This window comes from Eulemur rufifrons, chromosome 9 (assembly GCF_041146395.1).
Source record: "Eulemur rufifrons isolate Redbay chromosome 9, OSU_ERuf_1, whole genome shotgun sequence".
Taxonomy (NCBI): domain Eukaryota; kingdom Metazoa; phylum Chordata; class Mammalia; order Primates; family Lemuridae; genus Eulemur; species Eulemur rufifrons.
This window is the reverse complement of record NC_090991.1, coordinates 41038758-41066117: the sequence shown is the minus strand read 5'-3', so window position 1 is coordinate 41066117 and position 27360 is coordinate 41038758. Positions and strand designations below refer to the sequence as shown.

The 27360-nt window shown below is 45.0% G+C and overlaps 1 protein-coding gene across 1 annotated transcript in view; it reads left to right on the top strand.

Moving 5' to 3' along the window:
• LOC138392393 (leucine-rich repeat-containing protein 37B-like) overlaps positions 1 to 20961 on the top strand; it is a 46811-nt gene extending 25850 nt beyond the window's left edge. Inside the window, exons 9-16 of the mRNA XM_069483154.1 lie at positions 706 to 777; positions 1376 to 1450; positions 9682 to 9800; positions 12042 to 12182; positions 13539 to 13837; positions 14183 to 14287; positions 20688 to 20755; positions 20862 to 20961. Coding sequence (XP_069339255.1) covers positions 706 to 777; positions 1376 to 1450; positions 9682 to 9800; positions 12042 to 12182; positions 13539 to 13837; positions 14183 to 14287; positions 20688 to 20755; positions 20862 to 20961 — 979 coding nt within the window. The remainder of the gene's footprint in view (positions 1 to 705; positions 778 to 1375; positions 1451 to 9681; positions 9801 to 12041; positions 12183 to 13538; positions 13838 to 14182; positions 14288 to 20687; positions 20756 to 20861) is intronic.
• The last annotated feature ends 6399 nt before the right edge of the window (positions 20962 to 27360 follow it).

Here is a 27360-nt window from a genome sequence, read left to right as displayed (position 1 = left end):
GCTTTAAAGAATTGAAAAGGAAATCTGTTCCAGCATTTTGGAACAAAATTTACATCAAAAAATGAATTTATTCATGTTACTGATATTCAAACAAAATATTATTTGTCAACAAACATTTATTAAATACCTAGTAAATTTCAGGCACTGTGCCAGGCCACGGGTATGACAATGACAATAAGGTGTGGTCCCTGCTGTCAAGGAGCTGACAGTCCAGGAGACTGACAAGTGAACAGGTGATTGCGTGCAAAGTAACAAAGGCTGTGATGTGATACAAGAATACAGTGTGAGTATGTGATGAGAGTTCCCTTCTCTTAGATTTATCTCTTTTTCTTTGGCTCTAAAGCCAAGGATTTGGTCCACATTTTTCTTAACTGTGTGTATTAAACCGTGATTTTTTTTTAATTTCTGGAGATGAAAGACAAGCACCTCAAATTATGGAGGATAATTGGCATATATTTTCCTTGCTATCCACTGTTTTTTTTTTCTATTTTTTCTGTTTCTCGTCTCCATTTTATCTTTTAGAAATGTGGGTAGTTCCCAAAGGAAGAGTGTTTTACAGAGTCTAAGGGTGATTTATAGGTAAAGACAGAAAATGATTTTTTTTTTTACCTACAAGTTTCATACTAAAAAATGAATATCAACTTTTCATGCAGTTTCGTGCAAATGGAAAATGCAGGTAATTTTAATTCCATTGCATTTTTTCAGAATTCTCAATCAAAATCCTCTGACCACTGTTGAAGATTCATATCTTTTTAAACTACCAGCATTAAAATATCTGTAAGTATTACAGTAATCTCATGAGTCATGAGATTTCTGCTCTTGTATTTTATTTGCATCAAAGATTAAATATTTTGAATTTAGGCTAAAGAGTCATAATTTAAATTTTAACTAGGCTATTGAAAAAAAGTTATTGGCAATGACAAGAGATTAAGAAAGGAGGTATGATGGGCAAGACAGCCAGCAGGGGAAGAGAGCAGTGCTGAAGAACACATACAGATATAGAATGTACAGATGCATGTAGGAACATCATTTATCCCAGAAAGCAAAGAGGAATAGGTGTTCACTATTTTAAAAAGAAAAAATAGAGTAAATGATGAAGAGAGGTGAATGCAATACTAAAATGGGAAGATAATGGTTAAAAAGTATGTAAGTTGTTATTCAGTGCCATTAATGTGATGATGCAAATGAACATAATAATCACATTTCTTCAATAAGAGCTCTCTAGAATTATCTTCAATGGCAAATAAACTCTTGAGCTGGCTTGTTTTATAGAGAAGCCAAAATTGAAGTAATCATAAGTCCTTGAAATATCTTTTTAAGTATAGGATTTTTGCATTGGGGCTCATATCATGACTGTTTGGGCTTTCTCCTTCAGAGACCTGGGAACAACGCAAGTCCCACTTACAACAATTGAGAACATCCTCATGGCAACTCTTGAGTTGGAAAAACTGTAAGTTATTTTTTTTCTTAAATTTATTTTCACTTAGTTGGTTTTTTAGGTTTATATTTTCTTAAGTCAGGTTTATTGAAGTGTAATTTTCATGTAATAAAATTCACCTTTTTTTTTTTGGAGACAGAGTCTCTGTTGCCCAGGCTAGAGTGCCGTGGCATCAGCCTAGCTCACAGCAACCTCAAACTCCTGGGCTCAAGCAATCCTCCTGCCTCAGCCTCCCGAGTAGCAGGGACTACAGGCATGTGCCACCATGCCCGGCTAATTTTTTTATATATATATATTTTTAGTTGTCCAGCTAATTTCTTTCTATTTTTTTAGTAGAGACGGGGTCTCACTCTTGCTTTAGCTAAGGCTAAAATTCACCCTTTTTAAGTGTACAGTTCAAAGAGTTGTGACAAATGTATAGTTATGTAACCACCATCACATTCCCAACATAGAACATTCCTGTCGCCCTAAAAAGGCTTCTCATGTTCCTCTGCAATCAATCCCCTCCTCCCCCCACCAGCCCCTGGCAACCACCAATCTAATTTCTGTTCCTATAGTTTGGCCTTTTCCAGACTGTCTTATAAATGAAATCATACAGTGTGTAGCCTTTTGTCTTTGGCTTCTTTCACTTAGCATAAGTTTTTTGAGATTATGCTACTATCCGTGTTGTTGTATCTATAAGTGCAGTTGGTCCTCTCCTCATCCACAGATTCAACCAACCACAGATGGGGAATATTTGGAAAAAATAAAAGATATAACAATATAACAATAAAAATAATATAAATTTAAAAAATACAGTATAACAACTATTTATATAGCATTTATACTGTATTAGGTATTCTAAGTAATCTAGAGATGATTTAAAGTATACTGGAGATTATATGCAAATAGTATATCATTTTATACAGGGATTTGAGCATCCACAGATTTTGGTATCTCCAGAGAGTCCTGGAACCAGTCCCCTATTGATACTGAGGGACAACTGTTCATTCCTTTTTATTGCTGAGTAGTATTCCAGTTGTATAGGTATATCAGTTTATCCATTCATCAGTTTATGGACATTTGGGTTGTTTCCAGTTTTTTGGCAATTATGAATAAAGCTGCTAAAAACTCTAATATGCATGAAACATATACTTTCATTTCTTTCAGGCAAATAAATACCTAGGGGTGGGATTGCTGCATCACACGCTAAGTGCATATTTACCTTGTTAAGAAACTGCTAAACTGTTTCCTAAAGTGGCTGTACCATTTTGCATTCCCATGAGCAGTGTGAAAGTTGCAGTTGCTTCACACCATCAGCAGATCCTTATATTTCAGTTTTTTAAAAAAAATCATAGCCTTTCTAATAGTAGGTGTGTAGTGGAATCTCATTGTGGTTTTAATTTGCATTTCTTTGATAGCTGATGATGTTGAATGTCTATTCATGTGCAAATATCTTCTTTACTGAATTGTCTGTTCAAATCTGATCCCGTATTTTAATTAGATATTTATTTTCTTGTTTAGTTTTAAGAGTGCTTTTTATACTCTAGATATAAGTCCTTTCAGATACGTGTTTAGTAAATATCTTCTCTCAGGTTGTGGTTTGTCTTTTCATTCTATTAAAAGTGTTTTCTGAAGAAGAGAAGTTTTTAATTTTGATGAACTCTCATTTAGCAATTTTTTTTCTTGCGTGCTTTGTGCTTTTCTGTGTCTTATCTAAGACATTTTTGTCAAAGAACCCATTGTCTAATCCAAAGTAACAAAGATTTTTCTCCTATGTTTCCTTCCAGAAATTGTATAGTTATTAATACCTTTAGGTCTATGATTCATTTTGAGTTAATTTTCATGTATGGTGTGACGTATTTCAATTTTTTTCAGTTTTAAAAAAATATTTCTTTAGGGTCCTGTGTGGTAGTTTGATACACAACTTACTGCAGCTTAAATTGTGCCGCCACCCCCCCTCCAATATGGCAAGCTACATAGAAACCTGCTGTTATTCCAAGGCTAGGTGAGAAGACTACACAAGCTTAGTATGGAAAAAGCCCCTTCATTTAGCACTCTGCTCCAGTGGTTTTTGCCAGATCACTCTCTTATCCTCACCACGTCAGACCCATCTTACTGCTCTACCCTCGTCTTTCTCGACGTCTTGCAGCGTCTTCCACATTAGCTAGATGCCTTCCTCTCTGGGTTGTCAGAGTCCTCATCATCAACCAGCTTTCTCAGTTGTCCAAGGTAGTGGGGTTCTGTCTGCTTTCCTCTTGACCAGTAGTGGATAGGAAAAGTGTTCTCATTCTCTGTAGCCATTTGCCACCAAGGCCATAAAGAGATTAAAGCAACTGCCATATTGGAGTTCATTATTGGAAGTCTTCAGGAGTTTACACACTTACATACAAAGTAAGTAGGCCAGTTCATGTGAGTCTTAACTCACGTGTAATAGTTTTTTGTTTGTTTTTTTTTTTTAAGAGATGGGGTCTCACTCTGTTGCCTAGGTTGGAGTGCAATGGCATGATCATAGCTCACTATAACCTCCAACTCCTGGGCTCAAGCAATTCTCCCGCTTCAGCCTCCTGAGTAGCTGGGGCTACAAGCATGCAGCACCATGCCCAGTTATTTTTATTATATTTATTTTTAGTTTAGTTTAGTTATATTTATTTTTAGTTTTGTTTTTTGTAGAGACAGGTCTCACTATGTTGGCTAGGCTGGTCTTGATCTCCTGGCCTCAAGTGACTCTCCCACCTGGGCCTCCCAAAGTGCTGGGATTACAGGCATGAGCCACCACGCCCAGCTGTGTAATGATCTTTAATGCATATTGAAAAATTATTATTCTCAAATAAGGATAATCTATAGCTCAGGTCATTTGCAGTCTCAAAGATTTGTCAGTATATATTAAAACAATTCTTTAAGTTTATCATTACTTGTATAATTTCTAGCTCATACATTTTAATGAGTAATAAAAACTACAATACTTCTTACGAAGTGTCCTTGCTAAAAATATTCCCTTGTGATTATATTCAAGTTGATTGAGGAACATTGTATAAAACAATTGGCTTGACTGCTTCAAAAATATCAGTGCCATAAAAGATTTTAAAAAGACAGGGAAGCATTCTAAACTGAAGGAGACTAAAGAATTATGAAAATTAAATGCAATGTTTAATGTTTGATTAGATTCTGGATTTTTTTTAAATGCCATGACATGGTCGGGACAATTGGGAAAATTTGTGTGTGGACTATATATAGTAAACAATGATATAACGTTAAATTTCATTTTGGGTGCTAGTAGTATCACGGTTATGTAGGAAAATGCCTTGGTTCTCAGGGGCTGCATGCTGAAGTATTTAGCGGTGAAGGGTCATTATGTCTGCAGCTTTCTCTCAAATGGTTTGCCCAGAAAATGCAGAGACATACACACATGGAAAGCAAACGTGGCAAAGTGTTCACAACTGTTGAATCCAGGTGAAAGGTATGCAGATGTTCATTATAGTATGTTTTCAAGTTTTTTGTAGATTTGAAAATTTTCAGGATAAAAATTTGGAGCCAGGAAAGGAATAACAAAAACTTTGTGTCAAAGTTAAGGATGGTATATATATAAAATGCTAGGTTACTGTTCTGGGTCCTTTCTTTTTATATGAAGATCAGAGGCTTCCACTGGACTCAAAGGAATAACGTTAGTCACCTGTAATTAATCCTTTATACATTTGAGAGATGTGTCAGGCCAACTTACTGGATGCAGTTTTAATCTAAAACTCTACATATCATACTCCCAACTCACAGCCTTATATGTATCCATGAAACACACTTCTGTTTTCATGGTCCTAATGTGGTCCTAATAAAGTCATCCTTTTGGAGGGCGCAGAGAATACTCCAAACAACCCAAGGTAGGAGAGCATCATTACTTTTCTGGCAGCCTCTGCAAGTGAGCAACTAGAGCAGTTAACATTTATTGAGCATTCACTGTGCGCCAGGCACTTTTCAGGTATTGATTCATTTGATTCTCAAAGCTTATTAGAGGTAGGTGGTGTCATGATGAGGAGGCTAAGGAATAGAGATTAAGCAATTTGTCCAAGTTCACATTATTAGCAGAGCTGGTATTTGAGCCTAATATGGAGTCTGTATTCTTAATCACCATACTACACTGCTTAAGGTTAACCTTGAGAATTTACTCCAGTTACTTTTTATCTTCTTGAAACTGCCCCAGGAAACCACAACGATAGGCTAATCAATTATCTTGGTTATCTTTTTTGCCCAAATTTATATTTCGACCAAATCAAACCTACCAGAAAGATGAAAGAATACAACGATGTACACCCATGAGACCTTCATGTGGATTCAATTAACATACGTACTTTTCTTTCTTTCTTTCACATATTAAACCAACATTGCATATTCCAGGGATAAACACCACTTCATCACAATATAGTATCTTTGTATATATTGGATTTGATTTGCTAAAATTTTGTCTGGAATTTTTGCCTCTATGTTCATGAGGGATATTGGTCTGTAGTTTTTTCTTGTCTGTCTAATTTTGATGAGGTAAAAGCTGGCCTTGTAAATGAATGGGAAGTATTCCCTTCTCTTCAATTTTCTGGAAGAGTTTGTGTAGAATTGATATTATTTTTTTCCTTAAATGTTTAATAGAATTCACCAGTGAAGCCATATAGGATTGGAACGTTCTTTGTGGGAAGGTTTTAAACTACCTATTCAATTAATTTAATAGTGATACTTAAGTTACATATTGATTCTTTAGTAAACTTTAGTTATTTATGTCTTTAAAGGAATTTGTCCATTTCATCTTGAGTTGAATTTATTGGTATAAAGTATTTTATAATAATTCTTTATCATTTTAATATCTATAAAGTCTATAGCGATGTTATCCCTTTCATTCCTGATATTAATAATTTGTGTCTCCTCTCTTCTTGATCAGTCTAGAGGTTTATCAATTTTATTGATCTTCTCTAACAACCATCTTTTTGTTCCACTGATTTCTTTAATTTTTTTTTTTTTTTTTTTTTGAGACAAGGTCTCACTCTGTTGCTCACGCTAGAGTCCAGTGGCATCATTATAGCTCACAGCAACCTCAAATTACTGGGCTCAAGTAATCCTTCTGCTTCAGCCTCCCAAGTAGCTAGAACTACAGGCATGTGCCACCACACCTGGCTAATTTTTAACTTTTTTGGAGAGATAGGGTCTCACTATGTTGCGCAGGCTAGTCTCAAACTCCTGGGTTCAAGTGATCCTCTCACCGCCTCAGCTTCCCAAAGCGCTGGGATTACAGGCATGAGCCACTGCACTCAGCCTGATTTCATTTTTTTGTTTTTCATTTTATTTCACTTATTTCTGCTTTGTTCTTTATTTCCTTTCTTCTCCTTACTCTGGGATTAATTTTCTCTTCCTTTTCTGATTTGTTGAGGTAGAAGCTGAAGAAACTGAGTACTGCTTTAGCATCATCCTACATGTTGGCCTATTGTGTTTTCAGTTTCAGTCAGTTCAAAATGGTTTTTAATTTCCGTTTTGATTTCTTTGATCCATGGGGTTACTTAGAAATGTGTTGTTTAGGCCAGGCATGGTGGCTCATGCCTGTAATCCTAGCACTTTGGGAGGCCGAGGAGAGAGAATCGCTTGAGGCCAGGAATTCAAGACCAGCCTGAGCAACACAGCGAGACCCCATGCCTACAAAAAATAGAAAAAATATCTGGGTGTGGTGGCACGTGCCTGTAGTCCTAGCTACCTGGGAGGCTGAGGCTGGAGGAATGCTTCAGCCCAGGACTTTGAGGTTAAAGAGAGCTACGATGACGCCACTGCACTGTAGCCCGGGCAATAGAGCTAGACCTTGTCTGAAGAAAAACAAAAGGAAAAAAGAAATGTGTTGTTTAGTTTCCAAATATTTGAGAATTTTTCAGATCTTTCTGTTGATTTCTAATTTAATTCCATTATGGTCAGAGAAGAGAGAACCTATATTGAATGATGTGAATCCTTTTGAATATATTGAAATTTGTTTTATGGCCCAGAATATAAGTTGTTGCACAACTCACTGATGCTGTGTTTGTTTTTGTTGTTTTGTTTTGCTTCTTATGTTTCATGTGGGTAGTTTCTATTGCAACGCCTTCATATTCACTGATCTCTTCTTCTGCAGTGTCTAATCTGCCATTGAATGCGTCCTGTGTATTTTTCATCTAGACATTGTAGTTTTTAATACCTAGTTCAATCTGGGTCTGTTTTATATCTTCTATGCCTCTACTTAACATTTGTAGTCTTTACGTTTTTGAAATAACTGTTTTAGTGTCCTTGTCTGGTCATTTTAACATCTGTGTAGGTTCTGAGTTGGTTTTGATTGATTGCTTTTTTCCTTCAATATGGGTCATATGTTCTTGCTTCTTTGCATGTTTGGTGATTTTCTATTTGATTCTAGACATTGTGGATTTGAGTTTGTTGAGAGTACCCATTGCCCCATGAATCACGAGGTTTTCCAGTCTAGCTTGTGGTAACAGGCACTATTCCTAAACCTGTGCAATATCTGAGTATTCTTCTGTCTAATCCTTTTGGGTGGTTCTTTTCCAAGCCTCAAGGAGTTTTCCTCACACACACGCACCAATCAGTACTTTGCTGAATGCTAAGGCGATCCCTCTGCCTATCCCAGAATTCCCTCTCTCTGTGCCTCTTTTCTCTCTAGTACTTTGCAAGGTGTGAATTCTAGCCACCTTGGTTTTCCCAGACTCTCAGCTCCATTTCCTTAATCAGAGAGTCCTCCGGTCTATGCCTGAGTTTCATCTCCCTGCACCACGGCCTGGAAACTCTCTCAAAGCGGTAACCTAGGGCGGTCACAGGTCACACTTCATTTACTTCCCATCTCACAGAAATCACTGTCCTTCATTGCCTGATGCCCAGTGTCTTGAAAACTGTTGTTTAACATATTTTATCTGGTATTTTTGGTTGTTTCAGGCACAAGGCTCAATGTCCCTGTTACTCCATCTTGGCCAGAAGCCAATACTATTCTTTAAGTCTGTTTTGTTTTGATCCAGGATCCAATCAAAGATGAGGCACTGCATGGCATGTCTTTGTTTCCTTTTGTCTAAAACGTTTCTCTACCTTTTTTGGTCTTTTATGACACTGGCACTTTTGAATAGTCTAAAACAGTTGTCTTATAAATTCTCCCATGATCTGGATTTGTCTGTTTCCTCATGATTAGATTCAGGTTAAACATTTTTGCGAAGAATACTACATAGGCGATGTATCCTGCCTACCTCCTGACTTCAGGTGGCCCATAATGCTAAGTTTAATCACTTGATTAAGTCGTTATCTTCCAGATCTCTCCATTGTCAAACCATATTTTCCCTTGGTAATTAATAATCTCTGTGGTGATACTTTGGCATCAGTGAAGATCCTGTTCTCAAGCATCTTTTTACCCAACTGTGCATCTGTGGTGATCCCTATCTGAATCAATTGTTATGTTGGTGGTTGCAAAATGACACTTTTCTAATTCTGTCATTCTTCTACATTTACTAGTTGGCATTATTCTATTAAACAAGGACTCCTCCCTTTTCTTTTACAGTATCCACGTGAATTCATGGATTCTTCTTTATAGTAATTATGTGGTACCTTATTACCGTCATTATTCTTTTGAATGCTCAAACTGTCCAGGTTTGGCCAATGCAATCTCCATTATTGTGTAACCCCACAATATGGATTAAACTAAGCTGTTATTTATGCCCAGAGTAATTTCTAATATTTACCACTCTCAAGAGTAATTGAGAAAGGGACTTCAGAAGTTGGGGGCTTATTTGGACTCTTCTTAGAAGTCGGTCTTCTTGCTGTGTACTCTCAATCCAAATTGAGACTTTTGAGTTGGGAGAAGATAACTTCTGAATTAAACTACAAATCAAATCACCCAATTTTAATCCCTTTTATTTTATTTTTACTTTTATTTTTTTAAGAGACAAGTTCTTGCTATGTTGCCTGGGCTGGTCTTCAACTCCTGGCCTCAAACGGTCCTCCTTCCTCAGCCCCCCATGGGACTAGAATTGCAGGTGTAAGCTACCATTCCTGGCAACTCTAATCTCTATCACCTTTATTCTAGGCATACCATACCCACTGCCATGCTCACCCACCTCTGTCCTTCCTATTGGCCATCTGGTTCCTACCCAACAACTGACCAGGCCATATGCCTCAAGAACCCCTTTTTGCCTACGCCTGTGGTAGCCTTGGCCTGCCTCTTCTACCAACTGAAGTAACCCCTTTACATTAATTTAATTCTCTGTTTCCATTTATAGGATCTTACCTAGCCGTCTGGCCTGCTGCCTCTGCCAATTTAAAAGTAATATTGAGGCTGTCTGCAAGACAGTGAAGCTACATTGTAAGAATGCATGTCTGACAAGCACCGCAGATTGTCGTGAGTCTAAATTGCCTGATGATAAATATTTAAATTTTTATGTGCTTTTTAATTTTTAATTGTTAATTGATAGTTTTTAAGCTAATGATGTCATTGCTTTATTTTTATTCATTCATTCAGAGTTAAACTCCCTAAATTTCTGAACTTCTTCCTTGCTGAAAGTCAAGTTCTCAGTTATTATTATGTAACTTAATAATGTAACAGTTCCACATCCATAAAGGACCAGGAGGAAGGAATGGAAGGGGAAGGGCATAACATTATCGGCCACAACTGTGTACTGTGCTCTTTGCTTGGTGTTTTGCCCCCTGGTGACAACTTGTCCACACAGCACATCGCAGTTTATAAACTGGTTTTATATGCATTAGATCTCAAGTGCCCTCTGCCTTATGGGACAGGTGTAGATCTGGTTTTGGTTTGTTTGTTTTTATAATTTTATAAAAGAATAAAAGTGACTCTGTTTTATTTGGAGCCTGAGAGTTTCTGGTTCCACAGCCAGAAAATGCTACCTGGCTCTTCTAACAGAATGGAGGGCTTTTCCATTCTTAGACTGTCCAACTCTGGACTTGCTCTGAATCTTAAGCTTTTCTAGCCACAGAGAAAACACTCAGGTGCTTTTAAGTGTTTTTCAACATATTGGGTTTATTAGCGCTAACTTCATGACTTCCAAAATGGGACTGATTTCATGTCCGGACAACTTGAATACGGGTCTCTACCAGTGACACGGGGCAGATAATCAATAAGAACACTTTGCTACTTATATAAACACAGTGTTGCTCACTTTCCACAACAGTTCTTCACCAACTGTATTATATTACTCCCTTCTTCCCCAGAGGTGGGCAGAACAAACATTTTTAATCTTGTTTTACAGATGAGGAAAAACAAGGTCAGAGGCGTTAAGTGCTGCAGCCTATTGCCAGGTCTTCTGTCCCCAACTCTGGGTTCTCCACAAGCCCATGTTTCTTCTTTCTCATAGTGCTTACCTATTCCTTGGACCCTCACCACCACCACAAAAACTGTTAATTCTGGAAAAGAAACCCAGCTACACCATGGTACACTTGTCCTTCACGCAGTTAGAAGCTTTGGATGGTACCCCAAGTAAAGCTGGAAATTACAGAAATGAAATGAAAGCAAAGTAGGCATCTGACAAAAGTTGCTTTTTCCTTTCTGCTTCAAGTAATGCTTTTTTTTTTTTTTGAGACACTCTCACTCTGTTGCCTGGGCTAGAGTGCAGTGGCGTCAGCGTAGCTCACAGCAACCTCAAACTCCTGGGCTCAAGCGATCCTCCTGCCTCAGCCTCCCGAGTAGCTGGGACCACAGGCACGCACCACCATGCCCGGCTAATTTTTTCTCTATATATTTTTAGTTGTCCAGCTAATTTCTTTCTATTTTTGTAGTAGACACGGGGGTCTTGCTCTTGCTCAGGCTGGTCTCGACTCCTGAGCTCAAACAATCCGCCCACCTCGCCCTCTCAGAGTGCTAGGATTACAGGCGTGAGCCACCACGCCCGGCCCTCAAGTAATGTTTATCCAGAAATTTCCGTCATTCCTTAAATTTATTGAACATTCCACATAGGCATACAATCTGGCAAATTAAAACTCTCTTCACGTCCACCCGAGATCCCTGCCCAAATGTAAGGAAAGACCCGGGATGGACCTACTGGTTTTTGTGTGGAGAGCCTCCCGTTCCGGGTGCCAGTACACATGGCAGCAGGGGCCACGCGGAGGAACTGGCGGGGGAGGCGGAGAAGGCCGCGTCCAGGGGACAACCTCTTAGCAGTGGGCTTGGGGCCTCTGCTCTCCTCCCCTCAGAGGACTGTCTTTCGTCCTGTTCCTCTGTGATGGCAGCGAGAACGCAAGCGTGCCCCCTGCATGTGAGGCAGGACAGCACGGGCTACGGGGCGTGAGGAAGCAGATCCGCAGAGAGGCTGGCTCAGTGGGGAGCTCTGCGCTTCCGCCGAGGGCTGGGCCCTCGCGGACCAATGGAATAATCCTAAATAGAGTTGCTGTATTTCACATTATGAAATGTTCTCAGTAGGTAGCCACTGTTTCAAAAGATGCCTCTTTCTGCTTTTGCTGTTGCCATCTCATAGGTTTAAGTTTGGGTTAGTTTTTCTCCTCTCTAAATGGCACTCACCTGTCTGGTGACTGATAATTTCTTTGACTGGGATATATGGTTGTGGACTGACAAAAAGCTGTTCCGTCCGTCTTCCATTATCAAAAACCGTCTCTTCTTTTTTGACAGGTGAAGAAGCATCTCTGGGAAATACAGAAGAATCGCTCATGAAGGTATTACAGGCCCGGAAGAAGCACACCAGCACTGAGCTGACTATTGAGCCAGAGAAACCCTCGGATAAAACTGCCATCAGCTTGTCAGGCTTCACGAACGAGCCGCTGGACTTCAATGATGAAAGCGATGTTATTAGTGCACTAAATTACATATTGCCTTACTTCTCAGAGGGAAATCTAGAAGATGTAGAGTCAACGTTATTACCGTTCATTAAACTGCTTTTTTCAAATGGACAAGATGGAGACAAGCCCCTGAGTCATCTGCAAAGCAATACAAAGACCCCCTCTCTTGAACCTGCATCCAACAATCCAATTTACACAAACAAACTGAGGAAACTCTATTTTCTGAAAAATTTATTAGATGCAGAAATTCAAGAAAAAATTGATGATGTTAAAAAGAAAGAAAAAGCTGCCATGCTTATGCAGTCCAGCCTTTTAGGTCCCAAATTTAAACGCCAAATCTTTCCCAAAAAATTAGAAACTGCTCAACCACAGGAAAACAGCCTGGCAGAGACTGAGGGTACAGGGAAAAGGCGGCAGAGGATGAAGATAGTCCTCAAGGGGCCCAAGGGCATAAGGAAAAAGCTCCTAGAAGAGGAGAGAATCAGGAGGAAACAGAGTGCCTGGCCAATCGCAAAGGAAATTGCCGAAGCCAGAAGGCTTGGGAGACCAGTCCCGAGTGAACTGGAACAGCTTCCCGCGGTGCAGAGCCCCAAGAGGTTTGTGGGAAGCTCCTTCCACACCAAGCCTTCGTTCACGCAGGAGCATAAGGCAGCTGTCTCTTCTTTACTGAAACAGGACTCGGTGGGCGTGCCTGCTGCCCCCACCACTGCAAAACCCCCACCTAAGGTTAAAAACAAATCAAAAGACTTGATCGACACCATTTTTGTTTTAGAAGACGCAAATGCTAGAGTTAAAAGTATGGAGGCTGCTAAGCCAATCGTACATTCCAGAAAAAAATACCACTTTCATAAAACTCATTCCCATGTGGCCCATAGGACACCCAAGGACAAACTAAGTCAAGAGGTCAAAAAGGAAAGTTCGCTCAAAAGACTGGTATTTGCAAACAGGCCTCCACTCTCTCCAGTCAGGCGCCTCATAAATTCCCCTTCACGTAAAGCTTTTTCATCTTCAGGAGACCCGAGTCATCAGGAGAATCCTTTTCCAGAATTATTTTCCCTTTCAGAAGTTTCTACAGAAAACACTGGTACATCCCCTGAAGGAAATACTTTTGAAGAAAACATTTCTGTAGGAAGCACTGCTGTGCCCGAAGAAGCTGTCCCTGAAAGCACAACCTACGAGAGTCCTTCCACTGCAGGGTCCACTGGGGCTGCATTCAACATAATGCCAACTGTGAAACAAGCCAGTGAACCCCAGTGGGAATACCACAACACGGGCGCTGACTCCACCCCCATGCCCCACGACATTAATTATCCCACGCGCCCATCCCCAGGTGATCAGCTTGAAATTCAGCTAAACCAGCAGCTACGATCCCTCATCCCCAACAAGGACGTGCGAAAGCTCATTGCTCACGTCATCCGGACTTTGAAAATGGACTGTTCTGAGAGCCATGTGCACTTGGCCTGTGCCAAGCTCATCTCTAGAACAGGCCTCCTGATGAAGCTTCTCAGTGAGCAGCAAGAAGTGAAAGTATCCAAGGCAGAATGGGACACGGATCAGTGGAAAACCGAGACCTATATCAATGAGAACACAGAACCCCAGAGCGAGCAGAAAGAGCAGGAGTCAAGTGAGGTGAGGACAACTGCAGAAACAGGATGGACGTTTCCATCATTTAGCACAGGCCATGAAAACACCCACGCAGCAAGACCCGGGTAGACAAGTCCATGTTTTGTCCTGGCCATGACACTGATCTCCCACTTTGCTCATTTAGGGAATGAAACAGACCTAACACTCAAGATAAAGAAATTGTAGAGCAAAATGCTTGATAATAAGATTATGTAACACATTAGATTTGGTATGTTCTTTAAGAACCTGTAAGCTACTTACCTTGAAGAAAGGGGTTTTGAATAGTTAGCTTTCATCCTTTCTGTCTCTTTGTTTTGGTTTTTTTTTTAATTGTTCTTTCCTTTTTTTTAGCTCACTAAAAAAGTTCCAGGATACGGCTATAACAACAAACTCATCTTGGCAATATCTGTGACTGTAATACTGATGATTTTGATTATAATTTTCTGTCTCATTGAGGTAAGGACAACAGTTAATTCAGGTTTCCAGAATACATCCTTTACGATAGATTCAGAACCCATGAATTGAAAATCAAATGTACTTTCCTACCTACTATGACTTGACATTCCTCTTCAGTCACTAAGACTGAGGTATGCTTTGTTCTTTTATTGCAAAGTATATACCAAGGATTTTTAAAGTAACCCCACTCCCAGGAGATCTCTGTGGATTGAAACCAAGTTAACAAACCACGATGCTATTTTGAGAAGTTAAATTTAAGAAAGCTAAAGTTGATATGACAGCAAAATTTTTCCAACCCAAAACTATGTCAACAATTTAATGTACTCACCAATCACTCTCATTCTACCACTGATTTGTTTCTTTGTTGCTGAACTATATTATCTCCACCCTCACTGAGCTGTCATCACCCTGGGGAGAAAGGACACAGGCAAAGATAGAAGTATCATCTTGTAGATTCATTAGATTCAGGTAGCATCCTCCTCCAGTGTGTAAGGCATTGTCTAAATAGGTCCAGTTAAAGCCCTGCGGCTAAACCCTGCATCCAGCTACTACTCCAAGGTGTGTCATATTTACGGTGGCTCCTTCCTGGAGCTTGCCTCCATTTACCTTTTCTTCAATTTCATAATGGCCTATTACTTTTCTCAACAGGTAGGTGCTAGCATATTAAAAGACTGGTTTAATAAGGTGACAATCATGACTCTACCCTACCAATCCAACCTAATTTACCTTTTCTCCTGTCGTGGCCGCCCTCCATTCCAGCCAAGGCAGCCCCACACCGTACCCCAGTTACACCTTGCCCATCCCTGCTTTCGTCTGCACCTCTGCCCATCTACAGTTCTCTTATTTCACTCTGCCCGTGGAAATCCTGTGAATCTGTCAAAAGCCAGCTCAAGTTCATCTTTCTTCTTGATGCCTTTCTTGAATACTCCAGCCCTCCTGGGCCTAGTCCCTCTGTGTGATTTGTCACCATTTCTTAGAGGCCATGGTGAAGCATTTTCCCCTCCCCTGAGAACTTAAAAATGTGGCAAACAAGTTTTTTAAAGACGGCTATCCGAGACAGAAACCCCTGGGTCCGCACATGAAGCAGAGCAGAGCTGCAAAGTGGCTCCCTGGCCCATGAGACAGGAGCGAACCTGGCGGAATGTACGGGTTGAGTGGCCCTTATCTGCATGCTCAGGACCACAAGTGTTTCAGATATCAGATTTTTCAAATTTTGAAATATTTGCATTATACTTACCAGCTGAGCATCCCTAATCTGAAAATCTGAAATCCAGAATGCTCCAGTGAGCATTTTCTGGGAGTCTCATGTTGGTGCTCAAAAATTTCAGACCTTGGAGCATTTTGGATTTCAGATTTTCAGATTAGGGATACTCAACCTGTATTAACTTATCTAAAGAAAAACGTATCTATCTGCAGGAGGCTGGTCAGTAGTAAAAACTTAGAAAAAGAGACCAGCGTGGGCAGCGTCCATCCAACCATGGCAGGAGAGCGCACACGGCCTCAGGCGGCTGACGTGAGGTCAGGCCCACTGCTGAGACTGTGCCTAGGGGGAGATGGCCGCATCCGGCACCTCACTCAGCCCTTTCCATTAAACTCTGGATTCTGCTGATTCCTTTTGTTCTAATTCCGTTTTCACCAAGTTGCTTTCTGGTTATACTTGAGCATGCGGCAGAGGCCTCTCTCCACAGAGGTTTTGTCTAAGGAGCAGATGTATTTCCCATTGACAAAGCATGATCTGGCATTCTGATTGTTGGTCAGTCTTGTGATCTTGGTATGGTGACACTGCTCCAAGAGGAAGAAGTGAATTGAGGACAGAGTCTGATTTTGGAGCCCAGAAAGCAGGGACCAGCATGGGGTCAGTTTGTCAAGGCCTCAGGAAGACGGTCCCTGGCCATTACCCAGACAGTACCCTCTGCATCATCTCCAGGTGGCATGTGGCCTTTTGCTTTTTTTAAAAAATTCCTATAAACTCCTCTACTGCTTTTAGTTTCTGTGTACAGTTTAATCTTATATTTGTATTTATATCTTTTCATTATTTCCTCTCCCCACTTAGATGATAAGCTTTTTGAGGATAAGGTAGCATGTAGTGTTTTACCTTTAGTAGACAAAGGCATTTCCAGGAAGGGGATGTGGCATTTTGTTAATTCCACAATGAGGAATAATGCAACCTAGTATTTGAATTAGCATATGGAGTCTGGCAATAGACAATCCATGTGTTCCTAAGACTTTTGAAATGTCACCTTTTCATATTCCAAGCAGTGGAAGAAAATGAACAAATGGAAATGGAACAGCTCTGCCTAACTCTTTGGGTGACACATAATGGCAGATCCCTATCTCTCACCTTAAATATATATCAGTATACGTAAAAAAAGAAAAGCATTAGAAAGAAAATAGAAGGAATATTTTTATACTCATGTGATGGAAAAGAGCTTTCTACACCTGATAGCACAGGCAGAAACCTTTGGTGGATTTGACCACCTTGTCTGTGAGGCCACTGGCAAACTTAGCCCTGGGGGAGGCCAAGCATGGGCTGGAGAGTTTTCCGTATACTGTCTGGTTTAATCCTCACAACGCTCCTGTGAGGAAGAGACCATCATCCCTCTTGTACAGATGAAGGAGATCAACTTAAGGCCCCAGTAGCAAAGCCAAACACAGAGCCCAGCTCCCGCTCACCGCAAAGCCTGCATTCTTCATTACCATTCCGCCTCCTTAAAGACAAAAACACTGGCAAGTATTTGAAACATTGAAATACAATGAAAACCTTTGAAAGGATTGATATATTTAATATCAAAAGAGTGTTATAAATCAACAAGCCCAACAATCCAGTGGAAAAGGGAACAAAAGCTATGACGAGCAGGTGTGATTGTAGTCTGAGTCATCCCATCAGCGGCCCTCACCTCACGGCTTACCTGGTGTGGGGGCTGGGAAAGAGGCCGTCCCTGATATTTTCTTCTAGTACTTTCATGACATTGTATTATTTAAATTTTTCACACATATGGAATTTGTTTTATTATTTGTTTTTTAGTATGGCTGAGGTAGAGGATCTTTTATTCTCTTACATGAATATCCAATTGTTTTAAAATAATTTTTATTGAATGATTCATTCTTTTTTCACTGACCTAAAATACCATCTATATCTGTAGTCCATTCTCTTCCATTGATCCAGTTGTCTTTCTGCACCAGTACCAGTGTCATACTACTTAATTCCAGTTGCTTTGTGACATATTTTGAGTTAAATATTTGGCAGGTCAACCTCCTTCTCTTTGGTCTTACTTTTTTCATACATTTCATAGCTATTCTTGCATATTTTCTCTACCAAGCATCAGCTGGCCAGTTTTTGTAAAAAACTATCATGGGATTGGAAGAGGATCACATTAAATTTGTAGACTAATTTGAGAATTGACATCTTTATGTCATTCCAGGAACATGGTATCTCATGGTGTGTATTCATTTCTTCCTAATGTCCTTCAGAAGAGTTTTCATGTTTGCATCACATACACCTTGCATCTCCTGTTAGGTAAAAGATCTATGTATCTTTGTTCCTAAATACTTTATACATTTCTATTGTGTTTGTAAGTGGACTCTTTCTTCCATTTTCTAATTAGTTATTGGTGATACACAGGAAAGCTATTGAGGTTTGTGTGCTGATCTCTTGATTTTTGTATATAACCACCTTACTGAATTTTCATATACTTCCAATAAAAAGTTGATTCTCTTGGGCATTTTAGGTTGTCTATCATTTCATATGCAAATAGTGATACTTTTGTTTCTTCCTTTCCAATGCTTACAACCCGTTTATTTTTCTTATTGCATTGATCAGGACCTCCTCAACAATGATGAGTAGTAGCCATAATTGCAGGCGTCCTACTCTTGTTCTTGACTTTAAAACAGTGCTGTTGTTTAGGTTTGTGATAGGTACTTTGATCAAGTTAAGGATGTTTCCTTTTTTTCCTAATTGTAAGAGTTGTTATCAGGAATTATTTGTTATCTAAGACAGTCCATAAAATGTATTAAGTGCCAACTGCATACAAGACCCCAAGCTAGGTACAGTTGGCCCTCTGCATTATTGGGGTCCACATCTGCAAACTCAACCAATCAGTGAATCAAAATATTTGAATGAATAAAATAAAATAAAAAATAGAGTGTAATAACATAGCATTTACATTGTATTAGATATTATAAGTAACCTAGAGGTGATTTAAGGTATATAGGATGATGTACATAGGTTATGTACATACACTATACCATTTTATATAGGGACTTGAGGGTCCTTGGATTTTGGTATTGGACAGGGGTGGGGGGGGATCTTGGAACCAGTACCCTGAAGATACCAAGGAAAGAGTCAAAGAATAATTAAGCAGGATAGAATTCCTATCTTCAGGCCAGGCGCAGTGGCGCTTCATGCCTGTAATCCTAGCACTCTGGAAGGGTGAGGCAGGAGGACTGCTTGAGGTCAGGAGTTGAAGACTAGCCTGAGCAAGCGCGAGACCCTATCTCTACTAAAAATAGAAAAGTTAGCCAGGAGTCATGGCACGCACCTCTAGTCCCAACAACTTTGAGAGGCTGAGGCAAGAGGATCACTGGAGCCTGGGAGTTTGAAGTTGCAGTGAGCTATGATCATGCCACTGTACTCTAGCCAGGGTGACAGAGCAAGATTCTGTCTCGAAAAAAAGAAGAATTCCTGTCTTCAAAGAAGTTATCTCTTAGCCTCACCTGTAGTCCCAGCTACTCAGGAGGCTGAGGCAGGAAGATCACTTCAGCCCAAGAATTTGAGGCTACAGTAAGCTATGACGATGCCACTGTACTCTAGCCAGGGCAACAGAGTGAGACCCTTCTCTATTGAAAAATAAATAAAAAGAAGTTACCCCACTGGGTAGACAAGACTTAAAAGAAATGAACAAAGATTTGGAGATAGTGGCCATTATGATGGAAAATCATGATTGTTCTCTTCCAAAACAGATTTGTTACAGAAGATCATCACGAGGATCCTCGAGGAGGTAAATATTGGTCTGCTGATTTTTAAATTAGAATTTTAGAACTAGAGGAGAACTTAGAACTCATCTATTTCAGTCCCCTCATTTTACAGTGAGGAAACTGCCAGAGGCAGGACGAATACTTACTTACCCTAGTGCTGTGCCTGGTTCCAGCAAAATTAGCTCCCCAGCCAAAGCTGAGTTGGACAGGACTGGCAAGGACGCACCTGCTGTCACCAGTCCTTCAAGGGAAGGTGGGGGAGTTGTGGTTGTGTCTGTCCCTGCTGGTGGTGGGCATCAGGCCAGGCCGGAGGCCTTTTCATAGGCTCTGGGGAAGAGATAGGGAAGGCCACGTGATATGGGGGCAAGGGAGCTAGTCTCCTTCAAGGCTGATGGAAGGTAGAAGATATGAATCCTCCCTCTAGAGTGGCAGGAAAACCTACCTTCTCATCCTCCTGGTTTTTGGGACCCCACTCTCTATTCCTTTTATCTCAACCTCATAGAATTTTAACTAGGAGAGACCTTAGACAGTAGTTTGTCTCTTCCTTTTATAAGAAGGAAATAGAGACACAGAAAGGGAAATTATCTTGCCCCGTGGTCACACTGCTAGTGAGTATCAGAGAGAGCGTGGTCCCTTTCCAGCTGGGGGCTTCTCCATTGATTATACTCTACTTGGGCTGTGAGCTGCATTTTATATCACAAACAATACACATATGCTGTGTAGACATAAGTAGTTTCTAAAACAGTGCACTCTGATTTGTTTCCATTCTGTTCATATTCAAAAAGAATATTTTGTCCTTTAAACTGATTTCACAGCTCACTCCTCAGTGACAGCCTGCAGTATGAAAATCTGTAAGACAGATAACTTTGCTAGCTACACCCAGGCATTTGCTTGATGTGACTCAACTTATGGAACAAAGCTTCTAGGAAAATAGAAGCACTTTCTTCCTCGCTCCCCAGCAAATGCTGCATGTGGGACTAAGTTGGAAAGGGACTGATGTAACACACTTCTGGACAGAGTGAAACACTTCTGCCCTGTATGGTTGTATGGTTTGTTCACTGCATAAGAGCATGTGGCCAAGCAGGAAGTGGGGCTGAAAATCCTGCCTGCACTCCATGCCAAGCCACGCACAAAGGTCTCCCCAGTGACATTGTGAGGCCCTCTTGGACAGAGATGGAGAGCTTCTGGAATCCAGCACACATGGAATTATTTTCAGGATCCCAGGTCTGTAGTGATGTTGCTCACTGTGATTGTGGACCAAGGTGCACGTTTAGTCCTAAGAAGACCAGAGATGTACGTCGTGAGACACCTGGAACATGACAGGAATCACTAATTGTCTTGTGTGTTTCCCCCAAGGGGCTCTTCCTGGAGATGGTGGCCACTTTGGCTTAGGGATATGTACAGACCTCTCAGTGCCACACGCCAGAAAAATATGGCAGAGAAGCTTCATGACGAGGAGTCTTTTGATGAGGAGATTGTCAACAAGGATGCAGGGTAAATGGCTGGGGACAATTTAGAATCGTATCTAAAATGAGGGATAATGAAAAGTTTAATTGCTCCTTTCAAGAGTAAAAGCCTTGGCGTTGTCTTCCTATCCCAGGGAGCTCAGGGAAGTTGTGGTGACCACACCGGTGGAGTTAGCTGAAGCACCGGAGGAGGAGGAGGAGGAGGAGGAGGAGGAGGAGGAGGAGGAAGCATAGTGCCCCAGCCTGCCTCAGGCAGCCTGTCAATAAATTCTCTAACATTGGCTTCTCAGCATTGCTTGTAAGAGACTTATTTTTCTCGTACTAAACTGTATCCATTGCCAATTCCACCCATATGGTAAGAAATTAAAATGTAACTAGTTAAATATTTATCTACAAGTAACAAGGGCCATAGGAAAGAAACACAGGACTGAGGTCAGAATCCCTGGTGCTGGCCAACACTCCCCCAAGGGCGGTGTGGGCAGAGGACTCCCAGGGGCTCCCCCGCCTCATTGCCCAGCCTAGTCAGCCTCTGGGAACCTGAGAACATATCATCCTCAAATACAGTTGTTCTGGGGCTCTCTCCCTGGTTCATCAAGAACCAGTCATTTATGACATACTTGACCTCCTGCCCACAGGGGTCGTCCACCTTCTGGCCCCTCTCACAGGGTCAGTGGGGTTGCCAGAATGTTTGGATCGCTGAGCCTCCCTGCACTGTGAGGCCGAGTCCTGTCTTTTTTCCCAGGCCCTCAAACTCCTGGGTGAATGTGTGTCCTGTCTTGGTAGGGAGTTCTCCACCTTTTAAAGCTGGAAAATTCACATTGGTTTTTTCTGTTTGTGTTTCCCTTTTAAAAATCCCAAGCCTTGGATAGCTAGCGGGGAGGTGCTGGGGGGCAAGGTAAAGAAGAACGTGTGAGAGCAGTAATTTCCCAAGACAGCCCTCCTGCAGCCTTTCTCGCAGAAAACGCGTTCGTTGGAGGGGCTGCGTCTCCACTCACAGGTTCTGCCCTGGCCACTCCTGACCCTCCCGCACCCCCAGCACCGCCCAGCACCAAATCCACCCACTTGCTGCCTCACCCAACGCAGATCCATGGCTGCCTTGTTCCAAGTGGTAACACAAGTGCAACTCTGCACAAGATGCAAGGGTTCCTCTGCTCCATCTTTAAAAAGTCATTAATAAATGACATTTAGTAAGGGGTGAGAGTTAAGCACATTAGTGAGTAAAAGAAAATCTGAATGAGCAAGAATTGACACTCTGCCTAACTGAATGAATGGTGGCAGTTCAATAAGATGAAGAGCTGCGCACACCACGGAAGAACAGCACAGCCAGCCCCAGCGGGCCCAGCCGTTCGGCTGGGGAGCAGCCCAGCATGTATGCCGGTGAGGGGTCTGGCAAAGTGAACAGCCCTCAGTTCCCCACCTGGCCGATCCATTCACCAGTGCTGGGCAAGACACACACCTGTTGTCTTGATGCCTGCCCCGGTGACCTCCCAAAGTTCCTTACTAAGAACGAAAAACGAGTGTCTTTCTCTGTGTGTTGACTTCAGTGAGCCATCAAACATTTACTGAAGGCCAGGCGAGGTGGCTCACGCCTGTAATCCCAGCTGTTTGAGAGACTGAAGCAGGAGGATCTCTTGAGCCCAGGAGTTTGAGGTTGCAGTGAGTTATGATGACGCCACTGCACTCTAGCCCATGCGACAGAGCAAGACCCTATCTCAGCAGAAAACACTGAGTTTAAAGCAGAAGACTGAATAGTAATAATCATAGGAAGCAGCAATGGCAGCAGCCACCATTTACAATTTGCTTACTTGGTGCTAAGCCCTAGGCTGGACATTTTACAGCCTTATATCATTTAGCCCAACAATCCATGGGACCATCATCATTTGACAGATAAAGAAATGGCTCCAAGAACGTAGGCCACACATCCCAGACTATGAGTTAGGGTTTGAACCCAGGACTGTTAGACTCCCAAGCCTCCTAACCATTAGGCTTCTCTGTTGTAGGGTATAGGGCAGGAGCCTACAGGGTGTAGGGCAGGAGCCTGGCTCTGGTGGGCTTGGGCCTGTTGGGCCTCTGAGGATATCTGCCCCCACCAAAGGTGCCCTAGGAGGCAGCAGGGGTGAGGCCCTGGTTGGAGGGGCCTCCCCCACCTGCGGGATTGTTAGCATTAGAGCTGGCCCCTCCCCGTGACCCTGACTGAGAAGCTGCTAATGCTTTCAGAGGAGCTGACTCTTACCCAACAGTGGAACGCTGAGGTGAACCTCGGCAGTGCCCACACTATTTTAAAATGTTATTTTATGCAATAAACTGTTGCTAGTCAGTGGGGCCCTGGCCCTGAGAAGAGCTTTGTGTTGAAGGAATTGCTGCCGTGTTGTGTGATATTTGAATGATTTTGCAGTAAAGACCTGGTCTTTCTACTCACTGGCCTGGCTTCTGAATCCTTACACTGCGCCGCTTGCGGGAGGCCACCAGCCATCCATTAGCATCCGATAGGGCCCCTCACTCTCTTGTTAGTCACAGGGGAGGGCCTGGGGGATCGGTGGCAAACACTTGCGGGCGGGGGGCTCGTGTACCAGGAGTGGGCAGGGAGGGGGGAGTAAGTAAGCAACAGTGTCAGTCTGTATGCCACCTGCCACCTTTGCCACGCCCAGCAGTCAGGGCCCACCGTTGGGTAGGATTTCAGGGACTTTGGAGAGGTTTACTCACAGACACTCACATGGAAGCCACCACGACAGCTGCTTTTCCTGTGCCTCACATGTCCAAGCACAGACCCTTGACACCAAATCATGTGAAACCTCAGGGATACAGGAGAGAGAAGGGGCTTAGGAAGGACCGGCTATTTGAGCAGGGCCCCGGATTCAGGACTCATGGTTTTAGGGTTCAGAGTGGCCTATGCTTGGCTGTTGGCCTTCCTCAGAAGTTCCAGGAGAAGCCCAGGGGTCCCTCCAGGGGAGGCCACCACTGTCCATTGTAAGAACAGAAGGAAACAGACTAACGGGACAGGGAATCAGGTTGCAGGGAAATGGGACAGAAAAAGACAGCATTCAGGTCCACAGTTTCCTGTCCTTGAAGAGCCCTTTCAGCCCACCGGGGGAAGGGGGGACCCTCTGCCCATGTGGGAGCCCCAGCTTCCCCCAAGATCCTTACCTCGTCAGGGCCAGTAGATGGCAGGTCCAGAGAAGAGAAAAGGAACTGGGGTTGAGGGCCGGGCATGTGACGTGGTGCTGCCCCACTGTGGGCTCAGCCCCTCCACCCCCTGCAAGGTGCTTCTGAGGACACTTGTTTCCCCTTCTCCCCTTCTGCCTAAAGGAAGGTGGGAGGTTTAGCGATCCCAACCCCAAAGAGCTCATCTCATAATAAAAGTAGCAATAATAACTGAGACATCGTGTGCACTTACCATGTGTTAGGCACTGTGCTTAGCGCATCTCATTTAATCTTCCCAACAATCCTACGAAGTAGGTGCTACCACCCCCAGTCTGTAGGAAGAAAACCGAGATGCAGAAATAAGGCAAAACTCCCAAGGTCTAAAGGCCACGAAGTGGCAGAGTTGGGCATCAGACCTGCCCGGCCCCAGGCGAGAACCACCACAGGGTACCAGCTATTGCCACCCTGCCTTGCTTGCTGGGCTACTCGGGGCAAGAGGGACCTAAGAGGTAGGGTGTGGGGAGGGTTCAGCCACCATTTTCTAGCAGGAGCCTGCCCTGGAAGATCCCAAGATGCCACCAGGGCTCAGACACACTGAGATACCCAGCACAATGTAGACTCCCTGGTGGTGTGGACTCATTTGCCCAGCAGGGGCAAAGATATAGAGGTACCCGGGTTCAAGAAAGTGGCTAGACTCAGGTTCCAACCAAAGCCTCAGGCCTCATGAGGTGGTGTCGAGAGAGGCCGGGGCTGGGGTGGGGGCTCCCTCCCCAGACACTAGCCTGAAGCGGCTGTTCTCAGCACCTAGGCGGACACAACTGTTCCTTGAGGTCCCTGAGAACAGGGTCCACCAGGCCGGGGCTTGTGATGTCTGTAGTGAGTGCAGGGGCCAGTCAGAGGGGCCAGGCTGCTTTCCCCAGAGAGGCAGATAACTCCCAAGAGAAGACCCCCAGGGTGGAGGAACCTGGGGCTGGACTTGGGATCCTGGCCTCCAGGAGGTGGTTCTGAGCTTACCCTGTGGACAGATTGGAGGGTGGCCCTCCTCTCCCGGAGGTAGGGGGACAATCTGGGAAGGCAGTGGGAGGGCAATCTGGCCAGGAGAAGCTAGTGGGGAGGCTTCCGCCACCCTCATCCCACCATCTCAGCCCTGCTGCCTCCTCCTCCTCCCTGGAGACAGCCAGGTGTGGCCCCGGATCCGGGAGGTGCAGGGGCAAGGGGGTGGCGTCTCTGCTCCTGGGGCGCTGGCCCGGCCCAGAGGGGACAGGAAGCCAGGACACCGGGGATTGTCTCTCGCAACCACAGCCCAGCCCCAGCCCGGGAGGAAGTTCTGCCGGGCGCTCTCCGCCGGCGCCTCCCTAGTTATATTGTTGCAGAGCAAACAGGGCAGCGCGGGAGCCGGGCGGTCGAGGAGGGAGCGCCAGACGCCGAGCCCACGCGCGCCTGCCGGGGCAAGCGGAGACGAGGCCGGCGAGCGGACGGCCGGAGGTGCCGGCGGGGCCGGGCGGGGGGCGCTGAGGGAGAGTGGGGGTGGGAAGGGTGCCGCAGACGCAGGTCCTCACCCCGGAGCTCGGGCGCCTGTTCCCCTTCGCTCTGCGCTGGGGCGGGAGCTGCGAGGGCCGCATCCCCCTGGGGAGGAGGAGGTAGGCGAAGGGCTGCCCTCAAGTCCCAGGGCGGGAGGGGACAGGCCCAGGACCCCAGGGACGACCCAGGTGTTGAAGCCGCTGTAGCTCGAGTCGCGGGGCAGTGGACGCAGGGGACCTCCTGGCGACGGGTGCGTTCTTGTGCTCCAGGGATCCTCCCCGCTCCCCCATCCTACCCTCTTCTCTTCGCTCCCCCAAGGTCGGGGAAGGAGCTGAGGCCGGGTCCCCTTCCCACTCAGCCCGAGACACTGCGCTCCAGTGGGCGTCCCTGCCGTGGGAGCCCTGGAAAGGGCCTGGGGAGGCGGGGGTGGGCCCGGCGCGGGTAGGGCCGCAGTCCCGCTGGAAAGCGCTGGTAGTTGGTGATTCCGGCTGCAAATGGCCTCGCTCGGAAAAGGAACGCCCGGACGAGACAAGCGGCCCCAGCCGGCCATTCCCAGAGCCGCGCGCCCACGGGACGCAGGGGCTCGAGAACAGCAAGTCCCGCAGCGGGTGGGGGAGGGAGGCGGGGCAGGAGCGGGACCCTCCCCTCCCTAGGCTCGGCTCGCGACCGCCCCGCGCCACTTCAGACGCAGCCCTCCCGGCTCCGGGCCCTCTCCAGAGCCTTCTCCAGGTCCGGCGCCCGTCCCAAAGCCCCCCAAGGGCCCTGGCGGAGCCAAGCAGGCTCCTCCTCGCCCCTCCCAGATATGGGTGCTTTGGGGATTGAGGACAGTCCTCCCGAGCGTCCCTCTCCCTCTTCTCCCTTTCCCAGCTCCTGTTCCGCGCGCAGTCTCCGGGGCCTGGCCTCTGGAAGCCCCGCCCAGGGTCATGGTGGGGGCCTAACCTGCCTCCAGCCGCTGGCTCCGCCCACCCAGCCCAGGGGATCCCGGACGCCCCCCCAGCCGACGTGAGTGCGCTGCTGGGGGCCAGGGGAAGGGGCCGTGAGGGGAGTGTCCTCCTCCCTGTGGCTTGCTGGCTCAGCTCTGGGCAGCTACTGACCCCGCCTCCAGGGCCCAGCGCGCCCAGTGACTCAATTTACACCCCTTCCTCCATCGAGGAACCCTAGAGAAAGTAGAGAAGGAGCGCCAGGGGCCCCCATCGGACGCTGCTCCTGCGGTGCCCCAGCCTCAGCAAGCAGCCCGGCTCCCGACGCCTGGTCCCGGGACACCTTTGTGGGGCGGGAGGTGTGGTCAGTGTAAGGGTGTGGAGGGACCAGCCACTCCCGCAGGAGGCCACCGACCCATGGCTTTGATGGAGGGACACAGGCAGATTTACAGTTAGGCTCTGCCCCCTTCCCGACACACAGGGAGCCAGGCTGAGCAGGCATGGGGCCAAGGGGGCCTGTGGTGACCACTCCAGAAAGCTTTGGGGCCTAGGGACCCTGCATGGGTAGTCACTGTCAGAAAGTGCATCCTCTAGGGGCCACTCTCACGGGGCAGTGGAGTGATCGCAGGGCAGGTGGGCAGGCCGCGAGGGCCAAGCCTCTCCCCGGAGGCGGCGTGGGAGCTGGAAGGCAGGGGCCGGTGTGAGACGGTCTGGGCGGGCTGGGCGCTGGGTTCACTTCTTCGGGAAGCCGCTGGGGAAGGAAAGAGACACCGAGAGAACCGGTTCCCCTGCCTTGGCAGTCGGGTCTCCTACGCCAAGTCCCTTGGACTAAGCAAGGCAGAGACATCCCCAGGGTAGAGCTGCTCGGGGGCGGCCCCCGGAACCCGCACCTCAAGCCTGACTCCGCGGGCGCAGGGCGCAGACTGATAGATGGAGGGGGCGCCTCCTCTCGCGGAGTCCTCGCGGGTTGGCGGTGTCGGGGCGGAACAGGGCCAGGGAGCGGCGGGAAATGGGCTGTTCTTCCCACTTCACTGACGGGAAAGCTGAGGCT